This window comes from Ascidiella aspersa, chromosome 1 (assembly GCF_963924565.1).
Source record: "Ascidiella aspersa chromosome 1, kaAscAspe10.2, whole genome shotgun sequence".
In the NCBI taxonomy this organism is placed as follows: domain Eukaryota; kingdom Metazoa; phylum Chordata; class Ascidiacea; order Phlebobranchia; family Ascidiidae; genus Ascidiella; species Ascidiella aspersa.
In genome coordinates, this window is record NC_139447.1 from 27,686,295 (window position 1) to 27,708,133 (window position 21,839).

At 39.4% G+C, this 21,839-nt stretch overlaps 1 protein-coding gene across 3 annotated transcripts in view; it reads left to right on the forward strand.

Annotated features, from left to right (window-relative positions):
- Nucleotides 1-21,839, forward strand: part of LOC146169227 (uncharacterized) — a 112,733-nt gene that overhangs the window by 63,507 nt on the left and 27,387 nt on the right. For all 3 annotated transcript variants that reach the window (XM_083383276.1, XM_083383277.1, XM_083383278.1), the window contains 31 exons: nucleotides 568-687; nucleotides 985-1,083; nucleotides 1,544-1,810; nucleotides 2,525-2,694; nucleotides 3,209-3,326; nucleotides 3,711-3,833; nucleotides 4,112-4,274; nucleotides 5,640-5,716; nucleotides 5,971-6,094; nucleotides 6,714-6,868; nucleotides 7,615-7,830; nucleotides 8,235-8,378; nucleotides 8,840-8,950; nucleotides 9,400-9,598; nucleotides 10,141-10,355; nucleotides 10,823-10,969; nucleotides 11,413-11,618; nucleotides 12,848-13,004; nucleotides 13,342-13,461; nucleotides 13,908-14,032; nucleotides 14,314-14,497; nucleotides 15,028-15,207; nucleotides 15,999-16,112; nucleotides 16,875-16,994; nucleotides 17,390-17,521; nucleotides 17,932-18,165; nucleotides 18,893-19,150; nucleotides 19,545-19,637; nucleotides 20,191-20,414; nucleotides 20,908-21,058; nucleotides 21,549-21,723. In XM_083383276.1, coding sequence (XP_083239402.1) covers nucleotides 568-687; nucleotides 985-1,083; nucleotides 1,544-1,810; nucleotides 2,525-2,694; nucleotides 3,209-3,326; nucleotides 3,711-3,833; nucleotides 4,112-4,274; nucleotides 5,640-5,716; nucleotides 5,971-6,094; nucleotides 6,714-6,868; nucleotides 7,615-7,830; nucleotides 8,235-8,378; nucleotides 8,840-8,950; nucleotides 9,400-9,598; nucleotides 10,141-10,355; nucleotides 10,823-10,969; nucleotides 11,413-11,618; nucleotides 12,848-13,004; nucleotides 13,342-13,461; nucleotides 13,908-14,032; nucleotides 14,314-14,497; nucleotides 15,028-15,207; nucleotides 15,999-16,112; nucleotides 16,875-16,994; nucleotides 17,390-17,521; nucleotides 17,932-18,165; nucleotides 18,893-19,150; nucleotides 19,545-19,637; nucleotides 20,191-20,414; nucleotides 20,908-21,058; nucleotides 21,549-21,723 — 4,921 coding nt within the window. The remainder of the gene's footprint in view (nucleotides 1-567; nucleotides 688-984; nucleotides 1,084-1,543; nucleotides 1,811-2,524; nucleotides 2,695-3,208; nucleotides 3,327-3,710; nucleotides 3,834-4,111; nucleotides 4,275-5,639; nucleotides 5,717-5,970; nucleotides 6,095-6,713; nucleotides 6,869-7,614; nucleotides 7,831-8,234; nucleotides 8,379-8,839; nucleotides 8,951-9,399; nucleotides 9,599-10,140; nucleotides 10,356-10,822; nucleotides 10,970-11,412; nucleotides 11,619-12,847; nucleotides 13,005-13,341; nucleotides 13,462-13,907; nucleotides 14,033-14,313; nucleotides 14,498-15,027; nucleotides 15,208-15,998; nucleotides 16,113-16,874; nucleotides 16,995-17,389; nucleotides 17,522-17,931; nucleotides 18,166-18,892; nucleotides 19,151-19,544; nucleotides 19,638-20,190; nucleotides 20,415-20,907; nucleotides 21,059-21,548; nucleotides 21,724-21,839) is intronic.

A 21,839-nucleotide genomic window follows, 5' to 3' on the forward strand; every position in this document is an offset into this window, starting at 1 on the left:
TACCAAACATGTAGTTTTGGTTGCTTAAATACTATTTTCTCATAAAATTATAACCTTTTAAAGTGAAATCTATGGAGTTAACGACGACTGAAATGCACAATTTAATTTGGTATGAGATCGGTACCAATACGATTACTTGGGATTAAGTATTGGTTCCGATCCGATATTATCGAACGTCCTCTAGGCATAGGTTATTATAAATCTAAAAACGTTATTTTATCGTTTAAATATAATAAAATATCGATTTAAACGATCCGTCAATATTGGACAAACCCTAGGCCTAGGTTATCTATTAATGAAGACATTATTTTATCGTTTATATATAATTATATATATATATATATGTGTGTGTGTGTGTGTGTGTGTGTGTGTGTGTTTCATTGCTGTGTATTAAAGAAGGTAATGGTAGAAAATAAATACGACCTCTATTTTGCCAGGTGTTTGGCACATTTGAGGTGTCCGAACCTGGTAATTCCTTATTATAAACCTAACAACTGGACAATAAGCTCACGAATATTATGCTTACTTTGCTGTTTGATTTATATTACTTTGCTGTTGTTACTTCAGGCCACTACTGTACTGGGAGGGCGGAAGAATCCAACCCAGTTGGTAAAGCATACGGTGACGTTTGTCCAGCAGGAGCATACTGTCCATCTAACAGCAGCACTTGGATCGACTGCCCATCGGGTAAGCAGTCAATTAAGGACAGGAGAAATATTTAGTGCATTGACAAACTAATAAGAACTGTATATGGAAATATAACACAACAACCTTTACAACGTAAGTTTTACAACACTCCTGTCTGTATTGAACGGGTAGTCAACGTGGTTGCAATAAATTTCTACATAAAATTTGTGTTGCTTTACGAAATACGTTTAGATGCTAAAGGCGTTTTTATGTTTCTTGCCCCTGCCAAGATTAAAGTTTATGATCCCTGCCTAATAGAACTTTTTTATGCATGTCGTTTTTTATGTCAACTTTCAGGCTCTTATAATCCGTCTACAAACAAACAGAGCCCTGCAGACTGCTTGCCATGCGACGGCGGATCTTTCTGCAACGGAACAGGTCTCGATGCAGTTTCAGGTATACGGAAACTTTTTACCCTAGTATTAGTCCGGAAAAGTTTATAAGCAATCTTTCAGCGGGAGGGCTATGCGTTCTTTTACTTTTAGAAATGACATAGTTAACATTGGTTTAACAAAAGATTTGAACTGCTAATTTTTTGCTAATGAGTAATGACACACTTTTGGATTTGAGAATTACAAAATTTGCCTAGACCGGAATTTAAGTCATTTTAAAATGCTTTACCAACAACACTGTTCTTAAACCACTTTTTCCCAATTCCGGTTCAGGCCCTTTTTTACTTTTAGAAATAACAAGGAAAATATGGGTTTGGCATAATTGCTTTTCAAAAGATTTTTGATAGCGACACACTTTTGGACTTCAGGTATTAAAAAAATGCCGTGGCTGGAACTTAATCATTTTAAATTGCTTTATTTACAATACTATAATCTTAAAGCAATGTTTCCCTATTCCGATGCAGGCCCTTGCTTGGAGGGTTACTATTGCGACGGCAACGCGAGCACACCGACACAGAACGAGTGTCCCGAGGGTAATCACTGCCCCTCCGAGTCCCCGGCACCCCTGCCCTGCCTAAATGGAACCTACACGAACGAAACCAAGTCAAAGGAGTGTCTCCCCTGCCCGGCCGGCTGGTTTTGCGTCAATTCGGAGGTCAATCCGCAGCCCTGCCCCATGGGACACTATTGCGTGGAAGGAACCGGTGAAAACTGGGCAAAGTGCAAACAGGGTTGGTTGTTATTTTTTGTTTCTCGGACGTTTGTTTGTGGTACTTTTTTGTTTTTTAGTAAAAAATGTTTTTGTTGATAAAAATAGCTTTGTCGGTGTAAAAATCCCTTTGTTTTCCGATTTTTTTTTTGATAGACGAAATCTGGAGTGGATACTAAATGGGAACAAATTGCCACACACCAGCATCGACAATCAAATAAACTGTTAAATGAACCTTTGAAAAAATATCGTTTTGAATCCAAATCATGCAATAGTAAATAATAATACAGGGATCCGATCCGATACTGAAGTCTTTATCAGTGTACAGGAATTTTACACAAAGGGCTTACACGAATGGATTCATATCGTAATTCAAACAATTACAAAACAATGTTGTTGAAACAGAAACAGCATCAGTTTAATTTAAACACCATCGTCAAACTCTTACAACCAACTAACAATATGAGCTCCTGCCGCGACAAGGTATTAGCACCAACTGCCGTACCATGTGCTTAGTGACCTTTGACCGTTTGACCGCAAGTAATAGAATACAATTAAATAGGTCATAAAGCACTTCCATCAAAATGCGCTTTAGCAAACTCACTGTTAATCTTAACAATCATTAATTAACTTTTAACAACCGTAGTGTATGTACAGCATGAATTTCTACTTTAAACCGTCGATCCGTTTTAAAATTATTCTACACAGAGTTATATTTAACAACACTTGATTTCAGGTACTTTTAACCCCACATACGGAATCAGCAGCCAGGCCGAGTGCACGGAATGTACGGCGGGATCTTATTGCGCCACTCCCGGGGAGGCAAATGTTACCGCGCCGTGCAGTCCTGGTTGGGATTGTGTAATTGGCGTTGATACGGGCACTCCGGACAACACCAGCAACACTGTAAGTTTCTATGTCAAAAACGCAGGTTTGCTTTTGAAAAACAACCTTACACTTACTTTTGAGTGTGTGAAGTGCTGGATGTCCCAACGGTAGGCGAATAACTTTCAACTTACGTCTTGTCCAGTCCTAATAGTATTTTTATTGCGTAGGTCGTACAATAAATATTATTGATCAGGAACACATTTTCAACACTAATAGCGGTGCTATTCCAATCAGAATCGCTATTACTCTAATGGCTGTAATGCCTACTTCCTGATTTCTCGATAATTAGCCCTAAATGTAGTAAAAGCTGCCAATCAAAGATATTCAAAATGGTTGATTCCTGCACGGCAACCTTAATTTGGGCGATGATTGGTGGCCTTTGTTTACTGTCAATAGGTGTGCGGTGATCGTTGGTCTGTATTACTGTAGTAGGGCTAAAGAAAATAGAAGACATGTGTATACTTAATGGTTAAGTTTGCGAGGTGCGCTCTTGGTTGTGACTCGACACATTATTGTACCTGTTTATGTGCAGGGTTCTGGCGGTGTGTGCCAGCCGGGATTCCAGTGTCCGAACGGTCGTGCTGAGCTCTGCCCGCCCGGAACTTTCTCCGATAGCACGGAAACCAAGTCGTGCCAACCATGCACTGGAGGTGGGAACACAATTGAGCTGCGCTTCATTTCTGCGTTTTTTTGCCTGGCCATAAATTATGCCCGGTTATACTTACCTGTAAAATTTGAACATGTCGATTTTCTAATATGGCTTAGCAAAATCAGCCTTGAAACATTGTACTCTTAAACCTAAACTTTGAATGTTTGATAGTGCAATGTTGTCATTATGTGGCCCGAAAAAAAATATTTTTTTTCTGCCAGCATTCTTTTATTGTATGTGTGTTTGTCCTGAGAACGTAGTTCGACATATGGTGAGAAAGTGCGCTGTGTGATTTTTTACATAAAAAGAAATGCTCTATAAATCATGATCTTCGTCCTTAAATGAGGTTTTAATTAGCTAATGTTTTTCTATGCGTATTTTGCAGGGTTCTATTGTACCGGCGGCACAATAACGCCAGAGGAATGTCCATCGGGTTACTATTGTCCCATTGGAACCACGGCCCGATACGAGTTCCCCTGTCCAGCGGGAACATTTAACAACAAAACTGGTAAAAATTTTTAACAAAAACTAAACTGATATAATGTTTGCTCGTTCTCAATATATTTTTACCATTTTTGCAATACAGGGAGAAAGTATCAAAAGTAGAATTATACACTGTTAAAAGATTTATAAATATAGAATTCTGTATAGCTACGTATAAAAAGATTATTTCGCATAGCATTGCTGATTGCTGCGATCATTGAAGTCTTACCGAACAAAATAAAGTTATAAACGACCTATGGTGTTTAATGTGCCGATATTCAGCCTGTTGTTGCGTTTGTTCAGGCCAAGCCAACCTGGCAAACTGCCTGTCATGTACCCCTGGTATGTACTGCGAAGGCGTGGGCAACTTCATGGAGACTGGCGATTGCGAACCGGGCTACTATTGCCTTGGAGGTTCGCCGTCCAAAACGCCTGTTGTGTACGGAACCACTTCGTCAACCGGAAGGTAACAACACTCTCTTTGACTATTTGAAGGGTTAATACTTTTAAGTCTTTTAATTGATTTGCGATTATAGTCTTTTAACAACCCTCTGTTTTTTCCAAAAATATTTAAATTTATCGTATACCAAGCTTAAGTTATGTATTTAGAGCAGGAGTAGGCAATTCTTTTTTTCACGCGGGCCGTATGAGAAACCAAAAATGTTTTGGCGGGCCAGGTCAAAATACCATCTCAAATACATACAATATGACGTCACACTCTGACGATATAAACCAAATAAACTAACGAATTTGTTATTACAGTAAGTTTGGAGTTGTGCGAAATGTGCATTTAAGTCAAAATTAAAGAAGGCGATAAAACGTCGCGCGAAGCGCGAAAACATTGCGACTGTATTTGTTTTAAAATGCAAATTTTAATTTAGATTTAGGGGGGACGTCACGATTTGAGCACAGTTAATAAATCAACTTTTCTTGATATATTGGCGTTTATCAAGTTGTGGGGCTCGTTGACCCCAAGTTAAGATACGACGTAAAAATTTTGCACAAAAAACTTAGTGTTTTTTTTTGCTTTTTAAGGCTTTAAGTTACCGACGTGTTACTTGCGGTACTACAGCCATATTGCAAAGACGGTATAAATGGGAAGAAATTCACAATATGGCATTAACTAAATTAGGTTGACAAAATGTGAATCGGTATGTTTTAGAGTAGAGAACGGTAGGTATTTCGTTCGTATTTCAAAGACGGAATACTTTTGACCGAAGCGGAAAGATATATAAATATTAGGCGAAGTTTGGTAAACTTCGTTGGAGAGAGTGCCACAGAGCAGAGAATGCTATTTGTCTGTAAAGATGCTAAAAAATCCCGTGGAACATACGAGAAAAACAAAGAGATTCGCGAAAAAATTTCCAATTTAATCTATAAAACAGGCTAAAATGGAGTTTGACGGGGTCATGACTAGATCCGTCCCTGGAAAGCATGTTTACGATGCAAACAAACATGTAGAAACACGCTATTGTTTTTGTTTAGCCTATGTATTTTAAGAAAACTTTTTTTATAAAGTTGCGTGGCAACCCTGGTTTAATAATACCGAATAGCGTTACCTTACGACTTTTGCAGATTCATGTTTTACAATGTTAAGCTTAAAATCTGTGTTAAATAAATGTGGAAAATGTTTTTGTTCTTTAAATCTTTAAAGTAAGTATAGGCCGTATCTCACCTGTACAAAATCGTGGTTGACCCCTTAAAAATAGCATAAGAATATTTATTAAACGTTGCAGTTTTTACTCGTTTATTTTAAAACTGTGTACAACATGCAGTACGTTGCCCTAGAAATGTACCCGATTTATTTGTATATTTCTGACTTGCCTTTCAGCAACGGAACTTGCAGTGAGTTGTTCGATTGTGTGTGCCCAGTGTTGGACGATACTGTCGGGGGATTGTGCCCTCCAGGTAACACCATTTCGTCTAGTCTAGTGGCTGTAATAATACGAATTTTGTTTTTTAGACGTATAATTAAACAATAAACTTATCGTAAGATATCAAGTTTGTAGCAAGGACAAGTTTTATTTTAGGATATTTAAATCTTTATCAGAACAATAAATGTGCGTTGAATAAAATGTACGTTGACTCAAAATACTTGTTACCTATATTGTTTTCATCTGTAAATCTTCAGTTATGTAAAGTCAACCTGTCTCTATTTTCAGGTTACTTCTGTCCACTGAGGTCCGAAAAACCGTGGCCGTGCACCAAGGGTCAATACTGCCCTCGTGCCGGTATGAGCTCGACCGACGGTAACTGTACAGCTGGTTACTTCTGCAACGGAACAAGGTACGTTAAACTTGATCATCCGCCTACACTATCATTTACTGTGATACTATTTTTTAAGACATCACAATTTATGGAAAGCAGATTAGCGTTGTAGTAAATGATGTCCGCACTTCGTATTGTATTGTGATGTCTCTAATATGAGTTTTCCAAAATATACACCCGACCTCGTTTATGCTGCTAAAATTTCCGATCAATTAGGATTTTTTTACAGGCCTTATTTAAAATAACCTTATCTAGTGAAGGTGAATGGCACACTCTACAATAAATTGCTTAAAGTCGTATATTATAACATTAAATCTGTGTAATATTACATCAGCCTAGGACTAACGCGATTTACCTAATGCTCTTTTATGAAAACGTATTTACATTCTTACCTGCAAACATAACGCTATACCTGAATCATTTTTTACGTTTGGTGGACGGTTTTGAGTATGGCCATCCAAGCAAAGTTATTTCGGGCAGCACAGTTCATTTTAATAATTGTTTTATTAATATTAAAATGGCCAAAAAACACAAGAATGCAAATTACTATGGCTAAACTATCATATAAAGCGAACAGCCATTTACATATGTGTATCGGCAGGCATAGTCATTAACCTAATTATTTTGCGATCTGCAGTACAAGCTCCACCCAGGAAGTGTGTCCGCTTGGTCACTACTGCGAGGCGGGGACAGGGGAACCACCGGGTTGCCCGGCCGGAACCTATTCCAACTCGCTTGAGAACAAGGCTGAGTCCGACTGTTTGAATTGCCCGGCTGGCGAATACTGCGAAGGTCGGTAACATTTGTTTCTTCAAATGCAACTTGTTGTTTTCGTTTGTGTTCTTGTCAAGGTATTAGGTATACTTTTAATAACATTTCGAAGTAACAGCTCTTCAAATATAATGTTGTACGTATTAACACGTTTTTTTGCTGCGGTTTGGAGAATTGCGAATGTCTTGCGTGTGTGATTGGCTTATTGTATGTTAAACGTTTGTATCAGGAAATAATACACATATTTCAATACAATGAAAAAATGTGCGTTTCCGAGCGTTAAAAGGTTACCTGAGATAAAACAGCTAAATTGTATACCTGGATGTATAGTTATGCGGCAATGCACGGATGTATAGTTATGCGGCAATGTTAACAAAATTACTTATTAGTGCCCGTTCATTGGGATAAAAAATGAGTAGAAACCTAAACTGACACAAAATAAATTCATCCTGCCTTTTGTACTCGCTTCCCGATGGAATGGGGTGTAGTGGCGCGACAATGATGTTTTGATTTTGATTTCAGTGATAGCGTCCATTTTTTTTACATTTTTGCTGTTTCCAAATATTTAGTAAGCTTTATATGCCCCTCGCCACCTTTGTTTGACCTTTTGCCTTACGTTTTGTGCTAGAAATGCCACAAACCAAATTGTAACTGCATTCTAATGAAAATATAATGTTTTCATCCATCAATCCAAGTTTCTTTTGGATTTGTTAAACAGAATCAAAACTCGAGAAAATGCACTTATACATATTTTCCCTTGTCTATAGGCGTGGGCAACTCTATTCCGGACGGCAATTGCACGGCCGGCTTCTTCTGTCCAGAGGGAAGCATTCGCGGCAACATGGAGATTTGCGAGGAAAACCACTACTGCGAGGGAGGCGCCAAGAACCAGTCGGTGTGCCCGAAAGGCACCTACCAGTCTCTCCGCGGTCAGGACAAGTGCGAGAATTGCCAGAGCGGACGCTTGTGCGACCCGACCGACGGTAAGATGCCTGCTTTCAGATAGCAGCTAGCTGGCAGATATCATCGGGTTGGGGTAGCTTGAAAATCATGTAAACATCGAGATCACTATTTATTAGTGGATTTTTCTTTGCTCGTCTATTACTAAGAAAAACGCACCAATATCGAGCGGATAATGATGCCTTTAAAGCATTATTCCAGAAAAAACGGGCAATTTGCTACACGTTTTTTCAATATTGATTTTATGTATTTTTTATTTTCATTGATAAGGATAACAGCATTTCTGAACTTATGTAGCTCATAGCTTCACTTATAGTAACCTCAGAAATCAGTTTGTTTAGCTTTAAATGATAAATAGTTTTCACATGGATGGAATCGTCGTCTGCATCCTAATTAAAATCTATTTTGGGGTTATTTTGCTTTGCAGGTGTACTTGGCTTGAAGGAGTGTCCGATGGGCTTCTACTGCCCCTCCCCAGCCGGGGCTGTGTATCCCGAACCCTGCCCTGCTGGAACGTACAGCGATGCAAACGACCTCTCCAGCGCTCTAGGCTGTTTGATGTGTCCGCCAGGTAATACATTTTTCTTCAAACCGCTTCTGATTTTTTACAACCACTTTTTCCAAGCCAAATCTGCTCGTGTTTCAGTTTCGAAGCTTCCACTTTTTTACACAGAAGCCAGCATTGTATTACTCGCGTAACTAGTGTTTAACCGTATAGTACACTTTTCAACGAAATTATACCTAATTTAAACCCATGCCATTTACTGGCGGTACTTTAGTAGTACAAGCCTCGTTATTTGCGATTGAGCAAAGTGGTTGACGAATGAGAAAACACAACAATACATTGTACTTCCGTATACACGAATGTAATGTGATCCTACTGGCCTTAAAAGTGAAATTACATCGCTGTTAAAGGTTTAGTTCTTTGGCCACCAATGAGATAAACCTAATTGCAACCCACGTCATCATTTATTGTCGGTTTGTTAGTGGTTAGAAGAGATGTATTTACATGAGTAATTCTGCTATTCGTAGGTAAGTACTGTCTGCAAGGATCCAGCACTCCTACCGACAACTGTCATCCCAAACACTACTGCACCGGAGGCGCCACAGAGCCGGAACCCTATTACCACAACGTCACCGACAGTGAGTAAAGCCAATTACATTACATTCACGCCTAAGTTAGTATATTTGGTTGTGATAAATCTTATCGTAAAAAATAGTAAAGAGTAGCCTCGACAGAACTGTTTTAAGATAGAAATTTCCAGCAATAATAAATGTTGATTTTTGTGATTTCAGTAAGATCTGTGGAATTTAGATGCCAAAAGCTCTACCTAATTTTTTGTCTTTTAACCAAAAGTTTCAAATTTCCAAGGGCGACAAAGGGTATCTGTACGTGTCCTACTTTATGACCGTTTTGTCTTTATGACTGTTTTATCCGGTTAAATTTGCAGAACGTATAGTCGAGTCAAACGTAAGGATAAGTGAAAGATGTAAATTACCCCAATCGTCCTATTTTCGTTAAAAAACAAGTTGATCGTTCGATTAAATTCCAACTTAGCAGCAGTTCTAACCCCTGTGTCCCTCTATTTCAGTTCTGACGGGCAACAGCGTCTGTCCGCCGGGCTACTACTGCGAGGGCAACGGCACCGCGGCGCAAATGTGCCCGGCCGGCACCTACAACGAGAACAATCGCAGCAGCTCGGTACTGGAGTGCCTGGCCTGTCCGCCCGGCAAGTTCTGTCCGATTGGCGGACTGTCCGACAGCAGCGCACTAAGCGACTGCGACCCCGGGTGAGCTTTTAATTTGTTCAACTCAATTTGATATGTCCATCCCAACTCGACCGCTTTCCCAAGTTTTTTTTAAAGGGTAACACGCATGTAATCTTTAGAATTTTTTTATGTCAAATAACTGCATGCTTGATTTCGTTTTGGACACCCTTGGCTAACACACGCATTTTCAATGAGTGCGTATGTTCTTGTTTTTTCTAATGTTTGGCGTCGTTTCTATTTTCAGAGCGCATATATCTGCTATGGTTAGTAATATCTGAGCCTATTTTACCAAGCACACGCGCAAGATAGTAATAAATTTGTGGAACTAATGCCCAAAGTCAAGCGGTTGTATTGTAGTACGTTATTGTGAAAATAACACAACATGCGTGATTTGCAATCTGACTTTTTTGAAATCAACTGTACGACTTTCAGCACGAAATATTGTTCATATCCAATGCAATGCAAATCAATACAGCATTTTGTTGCAGATTACGATTTCACTGCGTCTGTTTCAACCGGCTTAAGATATTATATCTCGCATTACCGAAACCTGACCTTTGCAGATTCGTGTGCGTTGGAGGGGCCATATCGGCCAAGCCCAATGACCTCACAGGCTACCCCTGCCCAGCGGGGCGACACTGCCCCAGGGGGAGCGGATACCCCTTGGCTTGTCTTCCCGGCACTTATTCAACCGAGGGACTGGACGAATGTATTCCGTGCGAAGCGGGAAGAGAGTGCCCCGACACCAACATGACGGCTACGCTGCCTTGCACCATAGGTATATTGATTGGTTATTTTTTGTTTAATGTGGTTTGGAAATGATGTCGCCATTTGTGGCCCGTTTGGAAAATACTATTTTTTGCTATAGTTTTGGGTTATATATTTTATCAACAAATTCTGGTTAAAGGGCAAAGCCATAAACACGTTTTAAATAGTATACTGTGCTCGGTATGAACAAAGCAAGTTATTTTTTGTCTTTCTGATCGGGTTCTGGGCCACATGTTGTTAATCGATTATTTTTTAACAAAATTTACTTATATCTAAAGTCTAGACAATACAGGTTAAATGTTATTACAATTTGCGCAGACCATCTAAATTCACAGCCTCTCTCTGCCATACATAGCAAAAACTCCACACTAATCCGGTTAGGTTTCCCTACACAATTTTAATTTCCACAAAGTACCCTCCATGAGCAAATTTTGCTTATTCTGACACTCCTCGACTATGAATGTGTATTTTTTGCAGGCCATTACTGTCTGGTGAACACTTCAATACCGGAACCCTGTCCCATCTCCACCTACAACGACGCAGAGGAGTGCGACTCGGAAATGTGCTGCAAGTCGTGCAAGCCGGGATACTTCTGCAACGACACTGGGCTCACGGACGTCGCAGGTAAATGTGAAAAAAAAACATTTCCAAAAACATGAAGTGAATAAATATGTACGTCGAGATCAGATTCGGATTTCGGCCAGCATACATTGGTCCGGGTGTGTATTTTTCTTCAACATACACCTAATTTCACAATTGTTCACAGATTTTAAAACTACAACAGAACTAGGCTAAATGTGTGATTTGACTGTCAATTAGAACTGGAAAACATTTAATTTTTTTTATCCGGCTTAACTTCTTTATCCTCAGCAAATTGGCTATGGTATGAAGTATTTGACACCTATACACCTAATGTTGTACGGTTACGGTTTTACTACGTTTTACTTTTTTTGCCGTCAGTAAAAAAACAAATTAAAAACATAGAAAAAACAAACTGTGTAAAAATCGTCTTCACTTTAACTTTACCCGAAACGCGCACCACCCAAAGTTTTTTGCTTTCAAACCAGGTCCCTGTTACGCCGGATATCTCTGCAATGGCAAGAGCTCTTCTCCGGCCCCAGATGGCACTGGCAACGGAACGTTATACAACGGACCCTGTCCAGTGGGCCGTTATTGCCTGGAGGCGGCCCTTGGTGCTTCCGAGTGTCCCATTGGAACCTTCAGGAGTGTTCCCGGGGCGGCATCCATCGACGAGTGCACCGCGTGTACCCCGGTAAGTTGGTGGCGGCTGTAAAGTTTGAGGCCAAATTTGGTTTAAACTATAGAAAGGCGTATCTTTATGGAATCCCAAACCATTGGCAGGTTTCTGCTTGTCGATCACTGCTCCGCTGACGCGTATATAAACAATAAAACTCGAAGTTTAAAACCCCGAGTAAAACAAGGATGAGGCATTTTCTAAAAGTAATATATATTTCGCCTATGCTGGCATCGTCAGTTTCTTAAATTAGAATGAATTTAATTTCCTTTAAAAAATGTCTGATCCTGGTTTTACTCGGGTTTTCAAACTTTTAGTTTTACTGTTTGTTTAAACTAGGGATGATATAGGATCGAAGCCGATACCCGATGCCAAGCGATGTTATCATTACCCGTCCGATACTTGGCTGATATCGGTGCCGATCTGACACCAAATCAATTTTTGGATTACAACCTTGTTTTGCTATTCAACCTAGAGTTGTCTGCCTTAAAATCTAATTTTCAAGAATAGATTGCATTAAAAATAGAGGCGTCCTAGTGCAAATCAAATTTCTGCCCTTTACCCTGAAAATAATTACCATTAATTTGATAAGTTTGCTTATTTAACATCGTGATGTAGTAATTTGATATCAGATCGGAATGAAATGTCGAGTATCGGCATCACTAGTTTAAACATGGGATTATAACGCGTCGCGAAATTTATATGTGCTTGGTGTGGGTTCATTCAACGGCGAAAACTGATAAGTTGGTTCAACGGCGAAACTGATAAGATTTAGATAAAATGGAATTTGTCATGCGTTTTACCACTGTTTAAAGGTTTTGTTTTTAGAATTTGCCAATACGTTTTGGGAAGTAACACAGGCTTTCGCCTCAGTTTTCTGTATAATATAAATAAATTATTTAACCCAATATTACATGTTAGCGTTGACAACAATCTGATCAATGGCACCCATAAACTTCGGTAAACCCAAAAACGTGGATCTTTATGTTGAAGTTCAAACACAACATTACTCATTGTCTTCATCTGCAGTTGTGGATTGTGCTTTAAGATTTTGACATTTGCATATTGAAAGTCTGAAAATTGCAATTTATATGGATATTGATATAACGTACTAAGAGCCAAAAACACATCCTGCAGGTTAGTGACCCTAGTTTTGGGATCCCTGGATGAGCCACGTTCGACACGAAGATTTAAAACGCAAAATTATCTATTTTCGCGTATCAAGTCCATGTGTTTTTACCTTGCAGGGCGAGTTCTGCGCAACCACAGGCCTGAACGCCACTTCTGGCGAGTGCGACTGCGGTTACTTCTGCCCAGGCAACTCAACAACCCGCACCGACCAGACTTGCGCCATCGGCCATTCCTGCCCCGTCGGAGCGTCGCAGTCCCGACCTTGCGCTATCGGTGAGGGGTTTATTAAAGCTAAGCAAGTTTGTTTTTGTAATTGACGTGCTACTCTTTGTTTTTCATGTGTTAGAATCGTGAGTCAACTACTTTGGAACTAGCTTATAAATAAAATGGGCCCAATTGAGCCTATAGGCCTATATTTAGACCTGGAAAAGTATTGAAATTAAAAATAACGCGATTACACAAGCCCAGATATAAAAATGAGTTTTATTGTGGAAATTAGGTTGTTTTTTGGTAATGGGACATTGAAAAAATGCCCACTGGGTCATTTTCGTTTTATTTTAGTACAGTCATATTTTTTTCTCTCATGTTTTAAACGTCTGTGTTTGACCAGGATCGTACCAGCCCAACCCCGGCCAGTGCGATTGCGTTCCTTGTAGGGCGGGTTACTATTGCAAGGACGCAACATTAGGAGGAGAGGTCGAGTGTCCAAGCTTTTCATATTGCCCGGAAGGTAAGTTTATCCGTTATAAAACATTAAATTTAACCAAAATTAGACCAAACAATTTTTGTTTTGTTTTGTTTTTGTTGACCCAATAAATAATTAATTAATATTTATTTGAAACATAATATTGGTTCCAAAAAATAGCCCGCTAAGTCAATGAGTATAAGTGTTTCAACATACTAAACTGAATCGAATACTCTTTAAATAATCTCCTAACCCTAACGTATACTTCTGTAACTCGAACTATTTTGTCAAACCTGCCCTGCTCATATAAAATCAATCGTTTAATCTACTTTTTGGTTGTTTTTACATTAAAATGTTTGGGTCTTTGAAAGTTGCTCTGAGGCTCACATCAAATTTGACCAAAATGCGCATGTTTTCTAACGAAGAACAAATCAAATATTTTATGGACTTCCGTTTTTTCAGGCAAAACATATTTTTAATTAAATTTCTAGGCACCCCTGATCCTATTCCATGTCCGAATGGAACTTTTACCGCCGAAAACGAAACCGGTTTGGCCACCGACGAAGAATGTAACGATTGTCCACCTGGAAAGTTCTGTACTGGAGGGAGAATTAAGGTGCGTTGTTTTGCATTAAAACTCTAAATGAAAACAGCTTAATATTTTTTATCTTGAGTACTTAAATAATATTGTTACAAAATGTATGTACGAAATATTCTTGGTTAAAGATGTTTCCCATAGTTAGTGGATTTTTTTAAACCTATTTTATTAAATTTGCTTGAAGCAAACATCGCTGTTTTTCTAATTTTTTTGGTTTGTTTTTGTGGCTCACTTATAATAGGAGCCTAGAAAGAATTAGTAGTCCAATCCTCATATAATAACGTTTTCTTCATTTCTAGGGCGATTGCAATGCGGGATACTTCTGCGTTTCGAGGGCTTACTCGCCCACCGGCAACACCACAAACCTGGAGCCTTGCCCGTCCAAGGAGACCTGCGTGGGCCTTTGTCCTGCCGGCCACTACTGCCACGAAGGGGTGGAAATACCGACCCCTTGCCCAGAGAACACACTGCGCGAACAACCTGGTATGTTTAATGTGGCTGTATAAACATTGTATTTGGTGGGGTGTATTACAATTTGTTTTCGTACGGTTTATAATGCAATAAACGGGCTTGCCATAAAGTATTTAAATGTTTACATGTCTTTGAATTGATTTCCGTATTGAAAAGTCTTTCAAAACCCTATGTTTTTTCAAAGGATTTTTGAAACGTTCTTGAGTTATCTTATGCTCAGCTTTAATTAAGCGGTCCAGTTGTCTTTGAAAACACTTTAAATGTCTTTGAATTTGTTTTCGCAAAAGTGTGTGGCAAAATATTGTGACTTCACCCGAGTTTCTCCAAAAAAATGTTTTAAACTAGGACACTTAAACGCATTTGTGGTGAAACGTATATGCTTACTTAATTATCTGTAGGAATGAGTAATGTCAAAAGTTGATTTTGTACGGAGTTTATGGTGTTGCATTTTGTCCTGAATGAATAATCAGCAACTTCCTGTTTTGAATGTTTTTGTCCATCATGCACACCGGATTTAACACGTTGTTTCCAAATCTACCTAGGTGCTAGCAACATATCGGGCTGCATGTTCTGTCCGGCCGGCAAGTGGTGCCACGAGGGTGTCCCGGTGCCCGACGAGTGCCCGATGGGTCAGTACTGCGTCGGACTCAAGAACACGAGCGACTGCGCCAACGGAGCCGGACCGCAGCCCTGTCCGCAATACACTTTCATGAACCGAACCGGTACGTTTTGCTTGACGTAGAAAGGCATAAAAGCCATTATATTCAATGAAACGTGCACAGACATATGTGTGTTGACAACTGTGATCTAGCTCTTCTGAAGCTGCTTTTTGACCAACGATTACGGCATACGAGTATCATTAGTACACCAAATAGCCAATTCCAAAGCAATTCCAAATCCGTATACATGTGATTTTCATTGGTTTCGAAATGTGTTGGAACTGGCGCCGAGTATTTATGGCATAACTTGGAAGATATACGGAAAAAAGGGATAATGGGAATTTTACTTGTTTTATGCGAGCAACACTGATCTAAGCGTATACGTCGGTCAGGAAGTATAGGATGCTGTTACCATCCATACGACAAAGATGTTCGACACAATAAATCAGTATTGCAGCAATGTTTGCAATAATCCTGTAAATGTGAAAAGTTTACTTGAACTTATAAAAACAGAGTTCTGTAGTGACCATCAGGACTAAATTCTAGTTACCCAATGACTTCCATGCCTTGCGTCGAGTCGAGTGTTTTCAAAAAAAGCGATCATGATTTTCTGCTACGTAACTTTTTTGGTTGGCACTCTCAATGTAGTAAAAAATGAAATTAAAATCAAAATAGCGAATTTCTTTATCGCCACTGTGCCCAAGCTTTAAAGCGAGCTATTCAATATCTACAAAGAGATTATTTTTAAATCTGTTTTGGTATTTGCTAATCTCAACCCTGCACGTTTTACCTGCAATTTTTTGCTAGAACTAAAATAAAAATATTTCTTTCGATTTATAAAATCTTATTTCCAGGTGCCAGTCTGAGGGAAGACTGTATGGCGTGCCCGGCAGGATTTTGGTGCAACGACACCGGTTTAAGTGACTACAGAGGATCAGAGTGCGCACTTGGTTATTACTGCGAAGGAGGTAAGACTGGCACTTTAAAGGTAACTTATGTATTGCTTATGATTTAAAAAATAAATTTAAATGCATTAATATGCTTTTAAGATAATTCATAGAGCACTGATTCCATAGAATTGCTTGTATATATAGCTTTTTATTTTTTTTAAATTACCGAAACTTAGGTTATAATATATTAACTATTTTTACTAGACATAATATTAATCAAAATCAGCTTCTTTGTCAATTATATTTATTCTCCACTGTTTCAACAACCTATTTAAGTAGCATTCTTTAGGGTGATAAATGCATTCTTTTATGGTGAAAGTTGTGTATTTGGCAAAGCACCAAGGAAAGAATAAAAAGAAAAAAATGCGAGCAAAAACACGATAAAAAACAATTTGCGATAACGAATAACTGTAGCTTCTAATTCTTAAACAGGTGTCCGTAACACGCTAAAAGCATCACGTTTGTTTTGTTATCCATGGTGTTACCTTCCTGGTTGATATTCCACGATATAAAAACTGATATTTTCCTGTAAAATTAATTCGGTAGCCTTGGGATATTGCGTGGTATAAAAGTGAGTTCTTTTTTGCGTCGTTGTTGGTTTTCTTTAGACGAGTCTTAAATGATGTTTCAGTCTCCCCGATAGACACCAACTGACAATCAGTAAATAAACAACTCCTCGTTGGTCAAGTAACTGATGAGATCTTTAGGGTGACTCACAAGCTGGTGCAGAATGTTGGCAGGTTGCGCACTTAGGTTCCAATGTCCTGTTGTTTTTTTCAGCTGGCCAGGCCCCGGTTAAATGCCCTGGTGGGACGTTGCGCGACACCGTCGGCGCCGAAAGCGTAAACGAGTGTCAATTGTGCACGCCCGGATACTACTGCCCCGATACAATTGGCACAGGTTTGTGAAATAAACTTTTGCTGTTTTCGCCGATTTTATCGGTAATAATGTATTATATATTTGACAACTGTGAAAGCAAAATTGATATATAGCTATACAGACAAAAACTATAGGCAGTTCGGAAAATCTGACTTTGTTGGGATAACAATAGTGGCTATTGCTTAACATGTAACATGTTTTTCTAATTTAACCGCGTATGTCTTGGAAAGAAAACTGTTGTTCATATCTCAGTTGGTCCAAAAAATCATTTTAAACTAAGCATGGGCATAGAATCGTCGGTTTATACATCGTTTACACCAGATGAGGGAATTCTATCTATTTAGCATGAGCAGTTGGTAATTTATCAATTTGCTTCGTTGCACTTCGCTTGTAAATCGACCTTCTTTATTCTCCAGATACGGTCAACATCAACGGCATTCCGTGCGACAAGGGCTACGTTTGTCCTGAAGGTTCCAAGGACCAGACGCCCTGCACTGTAGGATACTACTGCTTGGAGAGAACAAGCGTGCCTGAAGAATGCCCAGCCGGTAAGCTGGCTTATTGCGTTTAAGTTAAAGAAATACATATATATTAAATGGTTAATCGTTTCTTTCTTTTTTTTGAAAAATATTGCCAGTTTAGAATAAGAGTTTTGTTTTTGCAGTAAAACTTAAATTTTAGTTGGCTATTTGGAAAGTTAGTTGGCTAGTTGGTTTCTCCGAGAAAAGCATTTTTAGTAATTTGAAAAGTATTCTGGCGAAACTTAAAAACTCTTTCTCTTTTAACTGTAATTTTTTTTTTTTAATGAAAAAGCATTTTACAAAAGTTCGAAAAGTTCATTGTTTCTGTGTTTACCCGAAAATTGCTATTTCTAGTTTTGCATTTTGAATACAACAACAGTATTTTTTGCAAAATAGTTTCCACTATAATAATTAAATTTGACTATATTACGCCGTAGGTTACTACTGTCCGGAGGGTTCGTTCAGCTTCACCCAATGCGATTACCCCTACTACTGCCCCAACGGCACGGGTGATCCCCTACCCTGCGACATCGGCTTCCAGCCGCTAAACATCTCGGGCCTGCGCAGTTCGTTGGACTTGGCGTGCATGATCTGCCCGGTGGGATCATACCGCAACTCTTCAACCGACGACAAGTGCCTACCCTGTCCGCCCGGATACTTTTGTCCGGCCGGTAATGAAGCGATTGGATTAGCTGTTAGCATTATATAATTGTTAAACTATTTTTTCAGTAGAATGCCACCTGTAAATTACAATTGACGGTAAGTTTACTGGGCATTGTCGTACTTCTAATGGATTTTAAGTAACTAATTTTTTTATTGCTGAGGCCACACCTGGTTTTACCAGAAAACAAAAGCTTATTGATGTACCTTTAACCTACAAAGCAAACTACAAATCCAATATAAAGGCGAAAAATAAGCAATAAAGTGGGCCTAATGAGTTAAGGTACTAGAAAATGTCTTCAGCAAGTGTTTGATACCCCTTGAAGTTTCCTAAAGTTTAAATTACAAAATAAATCTTTTTTTAAGAAGAATTGCCATTTGACCTGCTTATACAGCTTTTCTTTTTCATAAATCAGATCGGCACACCATATAGGAAAAAAATATTTTTCACCCTGATATTTACAGCATAGCGATTGGCAAGTAGTGACACGTAATAAGAATATCAAAGCCCATACAGAAGTAGGTATTATTTTGCAGTAGGTATAGAATCAGTGCCTTCTCACTATGTTGAAAATGAATAAAGGGTAATTCGAAACGTTCAAAATGATACCTACTTCTGTATAGGCTTTAATATTCTTACTACGCATCTTGTATAGTTTCATAACATTTTTTCCGTTTAACTGTGCGCAATCATTCGCACACTTTGTTCGATTAACTATATACGCTCACTTAATCCAGGCACCGGAAACTTCCAGAAGAACCCGTGCCCGAACGGCCACTACTGCCCGGAGGGGGGCATCACCAGCGTGGGCGGGGTCACCGGCGCCCCGATTCCGTGCCCGGCCGGAACCTACGGCGCCCAGGCCGGCTCCGAGTTCTCGGTGTGCCAGCCGTGCGCCGCCGGCATGTACAACAACCTGGAGGGACAGACCGCCTGTGTCACTTGCGGAAGCTTTGCCGTATCCACCGGGAACGCAATTGCTTGCACTTGCATGGGTAAGTGTTTTTTTTTGGTTGAAATGCCGTGGGGAGGGGGGGGGGGGTCTAAAGCCCCTTTTTTTGTTTTATTTAAATTTAAAGAAAATCCTCTGAGTTATTCGAAGCGTGGTAAATTGTAGTCACATTTTTTAGGTTAAATATGTAAAATGTCTCAGTCACCGTGTCAAATAGTACTGTGTCTTTGTATTATTGTGTAAGTTTAGTTTTATCGTTTCTGAAAACAACACTCCAAGCTGATGAGGAAAAGACCGTACAAACCTCACTTTTTTCAGAGGACAAAAAACGTGCTGGCAAGTGGCAACATTAAATAAATCAACGCAAAAAATATGTGCAATCGTAGAAATGGTTTATGTTTATATTCCAATAACTTTATTGAACGGTATTTCTTTAGGCTTCAACCGAGCTTTCCAGGCAAGCGACGGATCGTGTGTGTGCATGAGCGGATATGTCTACTACAACGAAGCAAACCAACTACAATCCGACGGTAACGTTTACGATTCCGCTTTACATAGCCCCTTATTTCCGCAGTTTATCACTTTCAATTATAAAATTGTTCTTTCGGCAAATATATTTTTCATTAATAAATGTATCCACGTTTCAATAAACTATACGGAAAACCATAATTGATACATTGCCTGACAGCTACAGTTTACTTATTACATTTATTTTGCAAATAACAACGACTTTACCGTCAAACAGTTAGAAAAATTGTCCTTGATAACTCACAAATCCACCAAATCCACAGTCTTTAAATTGTTGACGTTGTAACCTCCGATACCCAAAAATATCGGATGGGAGTCAATAAATGATGATTGATGACATGTGATAGTATCGTTATTCGTACAATAGTATGGTGGGATAGGTACTAATGCGATATCAAACTAACAAAGGAATTTCACCCTTGGATTGTGATTGATTGCAGCGCTCTATCTTAAGGCAAAGGTACTTTTTTGGGTAAATAGCCTAAAAGTTACAACCTTCAAACGTAATTATCTGTATAGTTATTTTGTTGGAACGACATTCATCCTTTTTTCCAGGCAACTCCCAATACTCTTGCCAGCCTATGGTCGACCAGCGGTGCGGCTCCAGTCAAGCGCGAACCAGCGACGATCGAGCGTGCATCGATCCCGCCACGGTCGACTGCACACAGACCTGCAGCGCCTCCGGTGGCGAGGGCGCGTTCAACGTCGACCTCGGCCTGTGCATTTGCGCCACTGTTACCTTTCCTGAGGAAATTGCCTGCTCGTCCGGCTGCAACCAGGTTCGTTATGAATTGGCCTGTTGGTGCAGATAAGACAGGCGCGTAGAGGGAGCAGAAGTAGATATTTCAGTATTCTGTGTGGACTGTTGAGCAATGAAAGGGGCGATGTTAAGCATCTTTGTAATTTTACCATTAACGGCGATGACCTATACTGACCTTTTGCTATTTTACTCTTTGGTTTTACCAAAATGATTAAATGCTGCTCTGTCGTTTGTAAAAAACAACAAAAAAGAATGATTGGTAATAAAACTTTTATTTGAAAGGAAGGCCACATTTGCAATACCAACAGGACCCTGCAGTAGTTCGCTTTTTTAAATTATTTTTCGCGACTTACGCCCAGTCTTCGTTCTTGACTAATTTACAGTATTTATCTATTATGGTATTTATATTTAATATTTTAGTGTTTATTATTAAAAAACGTAACGTTTAAAAACAACAAATAAATAATTGTACGTATATTATTATGTTTTATTTGTCTTAAAATGCTTTTCAGGTCTCTACCAATCTCGATACGAGCACGGGCGTTCTGACCGTTTCCGTGACGTCATCGACGGACAACAGCGTGACGCAGATCACAGTGCCGAACGTGTTCGGTCCGACAAGCAAGATTTCGTCAACCGCCGACACCACGATGTTGACTCTCTGTAAGTTGGAGTCCTTTATCACTGGCGCTTTACTATTAATTGCCTGGCCGGCTTTTTTAGCATTTAGTCACTTGTATTTCATAATCCAAAATTGTTAAGCAAAAACAACTACCAATAAACCTTAAAGTTTATAGAGCTCCTACAGAATAGTGTTTTTTAAAGCAGTTGAATTATTGTCTCGTCTAAATTTAGAAAAGCACTGTATGCTATTTGTATTCTCAGTAACAACGCGTTTGTTTATTTTTTTACATTCCTTTGTTAAGTTTTATATTTTGCACGTTAACGCGCGCCTCTCTGTTAATAGAATTTTTTTTACAAATGCTCGTAAATTCGCAGTCAGTTATCTACAGGCTGTATATAGCTTTGGCCCAGCGCATTGTTTTAACTGAATCCCAAACAAACAAAACAAAAGTTGATCCCGCGCTTGAAAAAAACGCTCAGGCCTCAAAACCGACTCTTCGCCCACTTTAACCGCGTCGATTTTCACCAGCTCCTTCGGGAATCTTCGGTGTGCTTCCCACCAGCGCCGAGGTGATGAACTCTGTGGTGGACGGAAGTATGCAGGATCAGATCTCCGCCGCCTTCCCCGCTACAGCGTCCAACCGCAGAAGACGTTCGGTGCTGACGGACGAGGAAGAGCAAATATCCAGCTACTTTGGACGAAAGTACGTGCCCTACTGATATCTGTACCATATGTTTTTGGCAAAAAGTATAGCCGTCTAATCCGACGCCAACTATTCTTTATTGAAACGAAATAAATGGTAGAATGACTATGCTAACG